The sequence below is a fragment of the Colletotrichum destructivum genome, chromosome 7 (assembly GCF_034447905.1).
Source record: "Colletotrichum destructivum chromosome 7, complete sequence".
In the NCBI taxonomy this organism is placed as follows: Eukaryota; Fungi; Ascomycota; class Sordariomycetes; order Glomerellales; family Glomerellaceae; genus Colletotrichum; species Colletotrichum destructivum.
In genome coordinates, this window is record NC_085902.1 from 1327291 (window position 1) to 1339319 (window position 12029).

The 12029-nt window shown below is 52.3% G+C and overlaps 3 protein-coding genes across 3 annotated transcripts; all 3 read left to right on the top strand.

Moving 5' to 3' along the window:
- Positions 1-590: 590 nt before the first annotated feature.
- On the top strand, positions 591-3131 carry CDEST_10963 (Putative tyrosinase copper-binding domain, di-copper centre-containing domain superfamily; the record flags this gene model as incomplete). Its single annotated transcript, XM_062927119.1, has 8 exons — positions 591-1111; positions 1169-1248; positions 1307-1389; positions 1448-1495; positions 1551-1931; positions 2009-2157; positions 2225-2903; positions 2970-3131. 8 exons carry the CDS (start codon positions 591-593, stop codon positions 3129-3131), a joined length of 2103 nt encoding a protein of 700 aa, XP_062783170.1.
- A 561-nt stretch (positions 3132-3692) lies between these two features.
- CDEST_10964 (uncharacterized protein) lies at positions 3693-4486 on the top strand. The gene is made up of 2 exons (XM_062927120.1): positions 3693-3956; positions 4017-4486. The coding sequence occupies exons 1-2, from the start codon at positions 3749-3751 to the stop codon at positions 4286-4288; spliced, it is 480 nt and encodes a 159-aa protein (XP_062783171.1). The 5' UTR covers positions 3693-3748; the 3' UTR covers positions 4289-4486.
- Positions 4487-7977: 3491 nt separating this feature from the next.
- On the top strand, positions 7978-10053 carry CDEST_10965 (Putative carboxylesterase, type B, carboxylesterase type B, active, alpha/Beta hydrolase). The gene is made up of 4 exons (XM_062927121.1): positions 7978-8491; positions 8561-8656; positions 8713-9172; positions 9236-10053. Exons 1-4 carry the CDS (start codon positions 8033-8035, stop codon positions 9928-9930), a joined length of 1710 nt encoding a protein of 569 aa, XP_062783172.1. The 5' UTR covers positions 7978-8032; the 3' UTR covers positions 9931-10053.
- The last annotated feature ends 1976 nt before the right edge of the window (positions 10054-12029 follow it).

Genomic DNA, 12029 nt, shown 5'->3' on the forward strand with positions numbered 1-12029 from the left:
CTGATCTGCAATTGAATTACAGTTGTGCTGCCAAAAGTTTCAGCCTCTCTTTCCTGCCCCACTGACTTTTTCTACCCTAGTGGCATAATACTCCCGGTACACGGCCCTCCGCATCGGCTTGCTCATCTTACTAAACAAAACCAGGGATTTAGCAGGCGCTTTCTCAAACCAGCTCCCACAGCTATGAACTCAGAGCCAAGTCGCTAGTTATCCCATCGACTGCTGAATGACTACAGTACATTGGCCCCCTTTTATCTCCCCACTTTTCCCCCTCACAACAATAGATTAGGCATTTTGATTGGTCAGAAAAGGGCTGGCTCGCCCCTGAGTGGCTGTTACTCCTCATGCTAAAGTACCTACTGTAGTCATTGAGCAGTCGATGGGATACACCACCATGCCGACGTGCCGCTGAGGCGTAGATGATACTCCTCGCGAAAGGAAACAGTGCTCGCTCAGGAAATATTGAACAAACTAGTGATTACGCCGAACAATTCTTTACCCGCGATGTATATAAGAGATGGAACCCGGTCGGCAATGTCCAACCGAAGCCTCATTCCTAAGCAAAAGAGGGCAGTCTCAAGTCCGTCAACATGGTTCTACTCAGCAAGTCAGCATCGACTATAGCAGTCTGCCTCCTGGCTGCCCTCGCCGTGGCTCAACCGGGTGGACCGCCGCGTCCTCCTGGTCGCGGGCCTCCAGGACCGCCACCTCCGGGACCGCCAGCTCGGGGACCGCCAGCTCGGGGACCCCCGCCTCCAGGGCCACCCGGCCGGGGGAGTCCTGCCCCGGCTCCCAACCCGGTATCGCAGACCCCTGCATCACAACGCTCGTCTTCACGGCTATCTTCGCCCACCGCTCAAGTTTCGCTGCAACCTGTATCCACAAGTGCACCGCAAAGGCCTGCTACAACCACCTCGTCCTTGAGCTCCTCCGTCGCAGCTGTGTCGTCGTCGTCGTCGTCGTCGTCGATATCCAGCAGGCAGGCACAGACGTCCCCATCGCCATCCGGGCCGTATGCGATCACGGGTCTGAAGACGGGCATAGACAGCACGTCGGGCCAGCGCCCGCTTCGCCAGAACATCAATGATCTTCAGGCGTCAGGCGCACAATGGTAGGAACCTGCCATGCTGTCGCATGATGGAAGTTTGGTAAGCTCACCACATCGCAGGGATTTATACATTTTAGGCCTTGCTGCAATGCAAAGAGATGTGTCCGAGGACGACAAGCTGTCGTACTTCCAGATTAGCGGTATGTATATTGCAAAAGCCAAGTCCCTGTCCGAAAATCAGACTGACCGGATTCTTAGGTATTCACGGGCGACCCTTTATCCCTTGGAACGGCGTCCAGGCGGTACCGAGCGGTTCCGGCGGCGGGTACTGCCCTCACGGTGTTAGTCTTCTCGTCATACACGACGGTGGTCATAGTACTAACCCCTGAGGTCCCGCAGAACGTTCAGTTTCCGATGTGGCATCGACCCTACGTTGCGCTATTCGAGGTGCGCACATGTCCAATAGGCAATCCGAAACGGGTTTTGGCTAAACTCAGCACAGCAAGTCCTCGGCGGCCACATCCAGGCCATCGCCGCCAACTACACCGGCAGTCGGGCGCAAGAGTACAAGACGGCAGCCGATAACTGGAGAGCTCCCTACTGGGACTGGGCGGCCGACGGTGGTGCCCAGCTTCCTCCGGTTACGACACGGGCAACCATCACTGTCAACGGGCCCGGCGGTCAGGTCCAGCTGCCTAATCCGTTGTTAGGATACAAATGGCAGAGGTTCCCCTTGAACACGGCCTCGAACTACTTCCCAAGGAGCGGCGATCGAAACTGCTGGGCTTGGCCCCAGACGACACGGTGGCCGGACGCGAATGGGAACAACAGGCCTAGCTTGGCCAACCAAGAGCTAAGTCAGGATGACTTGAAGTCAATCACGGTGAGCGTCAGGACTTGTTGCACCATATTGGTGCAGCAGCAATCAGGAGCCAGTTGTCTCACTAATTACGCCCGTAGTATAATGTCTTTACCACCGCCACGGACTTTGAGACCATGGCCAGCACGGGGAGCACTGGCAACAGCTTCGAGGCCGTGCACAACTCCGTGCATGCGGCCATCTACGCGGTCATGGCTTACATAGAGTATGCTGCCTTTGACCCGCTCTTGTAGGTTCTCCTGAAAATTTTGACATGTTGACGTCTGTCCCGGACTGACACGCGTCGCGCCGCCCAGCATGTTACACCACGCCAACGTCGACCGCCTCATCGCCATGTGGCAGGCTATACACTACAACGACAGGATGCAAACCAAGACCCTACCATCCAGCGCTCTCTTTGCCACAGCAGCCAACACGCCAATAACCGCAGACAGTCCGCTCAAGCCCTTTTATCGGGACACGTCCGGCAACTTCCACACAGGCAGAACGGCCTCGGACATCAAGACATTTGGGTATTCGTATCCCGAGATCACTGACTGGAATCAAACCCCGGACGCCCTGGCTCGGCAGGTGACGGTGTCTGTCAACCGGCTGTACAGCCCAGGTGGCACCAGCGCAAAGCTCAAGGCTCGCCACAACAGTCGTCGTTCCGGCTACGCTGCGCACAAGGAGTACACGGCCTTGGTCGACCTGGAGCGCAGCGAGCTTCCGCTGCCTTGCAGTGTCTCCGTCTACGTGAACGGCGAGTTCGCCGGTAAGATAAGCGTCATGAGCATGCCGGCATCGGGAATAATGCATAGCACTGTTCCGCTTAACAAAGCACTGGAGAAGCTGGGTAAAAGCATGGATGTTCCAGAATCCCAAGTCAACAACGGCAGTCCGGCAACAAACGGTACAGCTGCCCAGCAGCCAGCGGTTTCCTCGGAAGATGAAGAGATAATTCTTCAGAAGCAGTTGTCTGTGGAGATCAAGAGCGTGAGTGCTTTTCCACCACTTTCGAACATATTACAAGATGCATTGAATTCTAACGTGTAATAACAGATCGATGGGACAATTTTCCCCGTTTCTTCAGCTCCCTCACTCAAGATAAAAGTCGAGCTACAGCATGTTGTGACGCCCGAGTCTGAGGACAGTTTACCAACCATCACCCCTATCACTACAGGTCCTCTGGCCAAGCCTGTAGAGCATAGTACATCATATTAAGTATTAGAAAGCAGGATAGTTGTTATCTTATATACAGTAGACTTTTCGATTTCTTTACTAGAAGCTTCAAGTTAGAAGGGGGAATAAGAGTTTTTTTCCCTTTTTGTAGATTACAGGATTAGACATTGGATTTCCAGTTGGGATAAAGAATGTCTCATCAAGTAAAAGTGCTGCTTCCCCAGCCATAGGATAATGGTACGTCTAGGCATCTTTGCTAGTAGCAGTAGTACAGGTGCTAGCACTACTGAATTTCTTAGACCAAGGTTAAATTAGATGCGCGTGCATGTGAGGGGTGAGGGCGGGGAGTCTCCGGTGCGGCAGAGCGGTTCGGTTAGAAAAGCATGTGTAGTTGCAAGATGCCCAACAGAGTGCGGGGTTGGAAGAAGAAACAAACAGGGGACCATGAACAAGTGACCCGCGTGCATGTACGGTACTGACTCAATTCATCCAGATCGGTAGAGGGGGAAGGGTCCGATCTTAATATCGGGACAGCAAACCGGCAAATAACAGGCGCGCTCAATCCCCAGCACAGATAAATGGCGAGGCCGTTCTTCAATTGAACAGGCACAAGCGAATCAAAACGTAGGACTCTGTAATCCTCCAATAATCCCTTCAATATGAATCTTTCCTGGATCTTGACAACTGCGCTCGGCGCGTGTGCCGTGGCGGCACAAGACACTCCAGAGCCCCAGGCTCCCAAACTGACCTACCTCTACACCCTCACTGCGCTGCTCAATTCGTCAATTGAGATTGGCACGGGGATCTACAGCGACCGCAAAGTGATTCCCATCATCGGTGGCAGTTTCCACGGTCCCCGGCTGAACGGTAAGTTGTTCCTTTGCATACTCTGTCTCATCTTAGGTTGACTCTAATTGGGAACGACAGGCACGGTCCTCGATCTTGGTGCCGACTGGGGGCTCACGGACTCGAAGGGTGTCTTTCATCCCGATACGCGGTACAACTTGAGGACGGCGGATGGTGCAAACATTTACATCCAGACGAGTGGATCGAAACAATCGAATGGAAAGATTTACCTCAGACAGATCTTCGAGACGGGGAGCGAGGACTACTACTGGCTGAATAACGTTGTCTCAGTGGGGGTGTTGACATCTGGCAATGGTAGCGTTACTATTGAGGGATGGGTATTGGACCTGTGACGGTTGTTCAAAAGAGTGAAATCATAGGCTTGCAAGCTTCTAGACAGCTATCCACGGCTTCAAATCCTATTGAAGCCTAGCTTGGTTGTATACAAGTCTATCAACCGCGAAATCTGGCTACCACTGATATGTCGATGACTTGAATATCTGACAGTCCAATACCCAGTCCGCCAAGGCCTTAGGAATATTACGTAAATGCAGTATCCCATCGGGTGCTGCTTGACCCCATTTTCGCCAAGCCCGGAAATACCCACTAATTATCCACTTTTACTCCGCATTCAAAGGGATACATGACAGTACGTCATGTACCCCTATGATTTCCGACCTACTTTCACCACTAAAACCACCATTTTGGTTAATGCTGTGATGTCTTCTAGCGATTCTGATGCTTCTGACGCTTCTATTACTTCTATACGCAGCTGTATAGTAGTTGAGGTCCTTCCGGAAGACCTTACTACTGCCTGTAATACAGACTGTACGCTAGAGCGCTGTGACGCAGCAACAGTCTGGCCCCACGAACCTCCAGCTGCCGAGCATGGTCTTCCGGGCTCCTTCCGGCCCTTCAACGTGCCGGCCCGGGCCCAAGAGGTACGGCAGCTACCTGCAAGCCCGCTAGAACTATTCATCCAATACGTTCTGCAGGGCCTTGTGGAGCAGTGGGCCTAGTGGACGAATGCGGCGCCGTTATCTAAGGAGGGCCCTAGGGCCAGAACGTCTAGAGTGTATAAGTGGAGGAAGACTTTAGTAGAAGAGATCTACCTCTTCCTAGGGATCCTATTATATATAGGAATTCATAGGGAATCTAGATTATTAACCTACTGGTCGACCCAGCAGCAAAAGGAGGATCCTATCCACCTATTTACGCAGTTTATATCCTAGGACTGTTTTTAACTACTACTCTAGCGACTACGGATATTTAACACTGCTGAATTCCAGCCTAGCCAGCCAGCCCAGCCCAGCTAGGGCTGGGGTTGGGGCTGGGGTCAGACCTAAGATCAAATGCCAGATGTATACCGGAAGGTTAACTAGTGGTCATCCCACATCCAAGAGACTGGGGATTCCCTTTATATACCTGGTTTAGACCTTACAGTTGATGAGGCTATGGTCTGATTTACAGGTCGATCTCTTGAGACGACAACAATTCCAACAAAACCTATCCCAACTGGCTATAAGATCTGGATCCTTGCCTAGTCTGGCTACTGTGTACGGTGGCTGTAGCACGTCCATAGAAAGGGCCCATACGCATTAGTCCCCTAGGCCCAGCCCGCCCAGCCTAGCCCAGCTCAGCCTGGGTGGGCAGCCCGGTCGACTGGGACAGCTGCTGGAAAGCTGGCTCTGTTGACACCAACGCAGCAGGTAGTAACTACCCTTATCTCCCTACTTCCAGCTGCAACCTACCACGTCTTTCTTGACAACCTCTTTGCCTCTATACGTCTCTTTTGTACCCTACAGAATCAACAGGTTGGAGCTTCTGGTACCTGCCGGAAGGATAGTGGGATAGATGAGATCCTAGTTGCTGAGAAAGAGACTAAAGGACGGGGTATCCCCTGGGGCGAAATACACTGTATCCCTACTTTAGATGGAGAGGTAAGCTGCCAGCCAGCCAGCCTAGCCCTGTCCTACCCTGCCTAGTCTAGCCAGCCTACTTACCTAACTAGCAAATAGGTCAACCAGTTCACCTGGAAGGATAATGCCCTTGTGCTCTTCCTGTCAACTGTCTTCCAGGACGGCCAGGAAGTTATCCGCAGCCGCCGTCGCCCAGCTGGGAATTCCGCTGCTAAGAAGGCTGCCCGACAAGTCTTTGGCCCAGACGTCCGCAAGGACCTTCCAGTCCCTAGGGCAATCGATGAATACAACCATAAGATGAATGGGGTTGATGTAAGTGACCAGATGAGGTCCTATTACTAATACAGCCACCCTATTCGTCGAGGGGGCTGGCAGTCAATTGCCTGGAATTTCCTACTAGAAGTGGTAGTTGTGAATAGCTTCCTACTGCAGCTCTGGGGCAGCCCTAGGTGGCAGAAGGTGAAATCACACCACCAATGGCGGCAATTGCTTGCAGCCCAGCTTATTCAGCAGTTCGGACTATTAGCACAAGGGCGGCAGAGGTCACGGCCTAGACGGACTATAGATAAAAGGAATACCTCTATTCCATGGGAACAACATAGAAAGGGGTCGAGGAAGGTTAATTCGCCTTGCTCTTATTGTAGTAATCTAAGGGCAGTAAGAGCCCGCCAGACCCTAGGCGAGATCTCTGGGAATAACCTCACTCGAAAAAAAACACGGAAGGGCTGCTTAGACTGTAATGTACCATTATGTATTGATAGAGATTGCTGGTACCTCTGGCACACTTAGAATCTATAGGCAACAGAGGTATTTTAACCCTATTGGTTAACTTAATAGATTTACAACCCCTTATTGGCTCTACCCTGCTCTTGGCGAAAATGGGGTCAAGCAGCACCCGATGGGATAAAACAGGGAGAATTGAGATTATCAACGTAACGACTTCCAGTGGGATTGGGTTTCCCTTTAGTTCGCACCTAGAGTCTGTCCCCATTACGCTAAAGTAGCAACTTCCTTCCGCCTGCCTGATCTCAATGCTTTCCATGTTGTTGTGAAAGAGGGGGACGGCTCATTCACAAGAGCTTGCAATTATAAGTTATTGGGAAACGGTCAAGTCGCAGATTGCAAAAGAATAGTAAGCGAAAGAGCCAAGAAAGCGTATAGGCAAATGATAGCCGCTTAGGTTCAACTGCTTGGTATTCTATTTGACTCGGGAATCGAATTCTTAAATGGTTTTCTTTAGCAATGAAGGGTATTTCGTTTTGAACATATGTGCATAGCATTCCGTTTCATTGTAATAGTTCTAGGAAGCCTCTTGCCCTCTGTAGCAATTTCTCCTGAGATACACATCCCCGGCTGGCCGGGCTCGCGTTGGGATCGCCATGGTCGAATTCTTGCTATTTATCCGCCAAGCCGCCCACCCTTACATGCATTTTAAGCTGAAATAACCACCTATTGCCTTGGCAATACAAAGAAGATGCAAGGTATCCGGAGCCTAAAGAGTTGGGTTTCCGTTGTCGGAGTTGAGCCGACTGCCGCCATAATGAGTCGCGTGAGTGGGGTTTACAGCAATACCCTCCCAGCAATACTCAATGTTCCACACCTCCCCAATCCGATGTCGGGAATCTACCGCGCTATGTTATTAACAAGTAGATTATAGACAACTGGCTAGTGGAAGGAGGAAGACAGCACACATTGGATTACTGCATCATTTTGTTGTGTTTCTTTTGGAAACTTCTCCTGGTTATTCACTTTGGATAACAGTTGCAACAACCAGTCTTGGCCACGTAGTTCCTTAGCTGCTGGCCAAATATTTGGCAAGCTACAAGAGTAGAAGATGACTGCTCAGATCTCTAACCCAATACATAGTTTTTCTTATTGCTCTCCACAATTCCATTCCAAGATCTCCTATCTTTAGGACTTCATCTCGTCATTTGGCAAGTTTTTGCGCCTTCTACTTCGAGCGGGGCCCTTGGCGTCGTGAGTACATGGCACCGACAAGGATGATGAGAGCTGGAGGGGTAGGCCACCGGAACAAGATCGGCTCTGCGTGCTATTGAATGTAACCCCTTATAAACGGCTTGAAATGGAGGTGAGGGGTGTTCTGCAAAGCTGAACATCTTCAATCGAGCTTTTTCCTGCAACAACTTGGCTCTCCTCGGGTCAATCAAGCTGACCAAAATGTTATCAGCCTCCAGTTTCGAGGGCGGTCGGCTGAAGGCTAGCTTCCTCGGAGCCATTCTGCTCTCATCCGCTGGTCAAGCAGTACCTCTTTCTTTCAACAGCTCATTGACCGCTCATTTGCCCTCATACGGCTCTTTCATCGGAACAACTTTGAACACAACTACGTCCGGCTATCCTCTCGCAGCCCCCGTCGACGTTTGGTATGGCATCGACTTTGCAGAGCAACCCATTGGTGATCTCCGTTTGGCTCCGGTGGGGTGGCCCTCTGCATTCAACGGTACAAGAGACGCCAAGTCGTACGGCAAGGTTTGCATCCAAGAGCCAGGAAATTCAAACTTGGTCTCTTACATCAAGACTGAACTGGAATATGGCGAGGACTGCCTCAATCTCAACGTTTACAGGCCTTCCGGTTTTGGTCCGGAAGATAAGCTACCCGTTTTGATCTGGATCCATGGAGTCGGTTTATTCCAATTCTGTAATTGTACAAAGAGCGTTTGACAACTGTGACACTAACACGCCTGCCAGGGCCTGTATCGCAACGGCGCGGGCATTATCTTTGACGGGGCCTCATTCGTCGCATCGTCTCCTGAGCCTCTCATTGTTGTGACCTTCAACTATAGAGTAAGCACATTGCCGTCCGCTCGCTGCTCTAACCAAGGCTAATGTCATCTTCTCAGTTGGCCGCCCTTGGTTTCCTGGCCTCTCCCGCGTTCTCGGAACTCGGCATCACCAACCTCGGTCTCCAGGATCAGCGTCAACTGCTCCATTTCGTTCGCCGATACATCTCGTCATTCGGAGGCGACCCGGAACGTGTCACCCTAGGAGGTAAATCAGCTGGTGCACATTCCGTTGGCTTCCACTACCAGAACCCCTTTGCTCCTGGAGAGGAGCTCTTCCATCAAGCCATCTTTCAGTCAGGCGGGCCCACTGGCCGCTCGTTCCCCGAAGCTTCGGACCCGGTCACCGTTAAGCAGTTTGAGCAATTCCTGGGGCGGGTTGGCTGCCATGTCAACGAGACCACCGAGGCACAGCTGGCATGTCTGAGAGCGGTTGACGTCGGCCTCATCGAGAGAACAGCGAGGGACCTCTTGGCCGAATACCGGTACAATGGCACTCATCCTTTCCAGGCTGTTTCCAGTGAGTGCCCTATCTGTCCTTGGCTAGTAGTTCTTGCCATCACTAACAGTCAAACTTGCACAGACGCTACCATCATTCCCCGTCTTCCCTCCGAAACCTGGGAATTGGGGTCGTGGAACCGCGTGCCTGCTCTGGTATCTTTCATCACCGATGAGGGTAGCATGTACGCGCCCACAAACCTGACCACGGACGACGAGGCCTGGGGCTGGCTTTCCAACCTGTATCCAAACCTTGACCAAACCGACAGGGAGACATTTGACCGCCTGTACCCCGATCCTCAAACAAATCCCGGGTCCCCGTATGTTGACGCAAGAGGGCAGTCTGCCCAGTTCACGCGGCTGTCAGACGCGTATGCCGACACCACTTACACCGGCGTTGCGCAAGACATTGCCTTCCGCCTTGCGGCGGAGGGGGTTCCAGTGTGGAAGATGCACTGGAACACCAACAACAGCATCACCCCTTACCTTGGGTTCTCACATAGCTCTGACGTCCCTTACGCCTGGGCCGAGCCGGATACGCAATACCCTGAGGCAGGGACGGTACTCGCGAGATACTACGCGAGCTTTGTCGTCGGTGGCGACCCAAACCCCTTCAAGGCGCCCAGTGCCGTTGACTGGATTCGGTACAATGGCGCAGGCTCTGATGGTCTAGGCTGGCAGGTGAGGGTCAGCGCGAATGAAACGCGGATCGAGAAGGATGACATCAGGAGAGAGGCCATTGAGTTCTGGAGGGCAAACTCGAGAAAGCTGGATCATTGAGACGCCCGTTGGTGCTAGAAGGCCGTCGACCATGGGGCTATCAAGTCTAAGCCCCAGACAAGCATGTAGCTGAGAAAGACGGCAGAACGAAATGCATGGCGCACTTGTTTGTGCAAGCAGGCCAGGCCACAGTCTTCTGCCACGATAAGCCGTTTTAAGTACCATGTCCTCGGGTCAGTTTGGACATAGTAGTCTGAAACGACATGTATCTGAAATCACCCAATATGGCGCCGCCGTCGATGGGCCAGTGAGTTCGGTTCTGTGGTCCAGTCGAGAAAAGGGATCCATGTCTCGATGCACGTCAGCCCCCCCCTAAGAGACTGACTGTCGAATAATGAACTTAAGGGCCTGACACGTGGCATAGGCCTTGGGGATGGTACTAAGTAACGGGCTCCTTATTTCGTTGTTCAACGAAAAAATGCAAAACGTCGACGGAGAATGGCGGTTTCTAACCCAGGTGAAGGTTGTGTCTCCCCTGCTGACACTGGATGGCTTATGTTCAAAGTTTCGCCGGGGGGGATGAACATCAACATCCCCGGACCCCAATCTGTGTATGTTCCATCATTCTTAGACGATTCGGCTCAGCCTCAAACTGGGTAGCACTGGCGGTCGCCCGGCGCAAATCCATTATCCACCAAGCATCAAGGTCAGCCTTAGACTTCTTCCTCCCCGGACTCAACATATGAGGAGACAGCAGCCTCGAATAGCATCAGACAACTGTTGCGAGAGTCATGTTCAGCGACTGGCGATTTTGGTTGGCGCGGCCCGAGTAAAAGAACCACATGCCACCGTCAGCACTAGCAACGCGTCGACGCGACACAACGAGGCGGTGGCTGAGGTTCCGCTGAAAACCCCAACAAACATTCCTTCCCCGTAGCGGGGGGAATCTTTCCAGACCGAGTCATTCTCTCACTGGGTATACCAGCCAGGTCCTTTATAATCGGGAACGTCGAACGTGTGTAATGGCGTGCAAGATATCACGAGTTGCTGAGTATCAGTCAGCAGCTTCTCACTGCTTGCGGCGTTCAATTCACATCCCAAAATCCACAACGCAACCGGAACGGTATGGATGATGGTCAAGCCCACATTCTGGTCCTTCACAAAGAGTCGGACGACAAGCATATCCCTCCTGGCTGCGGTGTGCCCAGGCTGCACTGATGTCGACCCAGAGTTTTTGGGGGGCTAGGCTAATAAGTTTCTCGGGTGGTCAATGCTTGGGCGTGTTGCTGTGGGTTGTGCCAATGCTGTTTCGCCCACATGACGAAGCCGTCGCCAATGTGTTGTCTGCCTGCCTGCCATACAGAGAGTACTTAACCCTATCATGGAGGTCTGAATCAGGTTGTGGAACCATCAGAGGTCCCAGTGTCCCCAGAGAATGTAGAATCCTCTCAAGAGGGTCTTTGAAAACAATCCGCACCATGCTTCCTCCCCCAACAAATCACATCGCCTCGACGCATTTCGCGTCCCCATTATCGAAAACCAAGAGCGGGCCGCGTAATCTTAAACCTCGGAAGGTTCGCGACAGTCCCATTGGCTCGAGATGACGGTGCGAGGTCGGACCATTCTACATGGAACCTCCATGAAATCCCATCATCCCATCAGAGGCGGGACGTGAAGCTTCGGAAGCAAGGGGGGGTAGGTACTTTGAAGCTGATCCCTGTAAAGCACGAGAAACGCGAAGAAACGATGCCAGCTCCAAGTCGCCCGGACCGCTTCTTGCTCACGAGCGACGACAGGTTAGACAGGGGAAGAAGCAGTGCTTTTTCTATCGTCCATTGCAACAAACCCTTGGACCGGCTGAAAGTTCTTGAGACGTCACCCTCCAATAGCAAACGCAGCAGCTAGGAACCCTGTAGGAGCTAGCTGCAAGAACCCGTAATTCACCAACATCTTCGACTACCATTATATCTGCCTTATGAACGAGTACAGCCCACAGGACTAGCTGCGCCTCCTGCGTGCCGAGTTGCCATGAGCATGAACTAACTCACTTCCCCTTTCGCCTGATTCGCCTTTACCCCCTACCTCCCCGAAAGCACCTCGCCCGGTCGAGTAAGCACGCAGCGCCCAGCGTCGGGATTGGAATCCCACGACCCAATATG

Bases quoted from the DNA above. Each gene is read 5' to 3' on its own strand.
- CDEST_10964 (XM_062927120.1), top strand. From the start codon at position 3,749: ATGAATCTTTCCTGGATCTTGACAACTGCGCTCGGCGCGTGTGCCGTG. The intron at 3,957-4,016 runs GTAAGTTGTTCC...TGGGAACGACAG, and splicing joins CCACGGTCCCCGGCTGAACG to GCACGGTCCTCGATCTTGGT.
- CDEST_10965 (XM_062927121.1), top strand. From the start codon at position 8,033: ATGTTATCAGCCTCCAGTTTCGAGGGCGGTCGGCTGAAGGCTAGCTTC. The intron at 8,492-8,560 runs GTCGGTTTATTC...CACGCCTGCCAG, and splicing joins TTTTGATCTGGATCCATGGA to GGCCTGTATCGCAACGGCGC. The intron at 9,173-9,235 runs GTGAGTGCCCTA...AAACTTGCACAG, and splicing joins TCCTTTCCAGGCTGTTTCCA to ACGCTACCATCATTCCCCGT.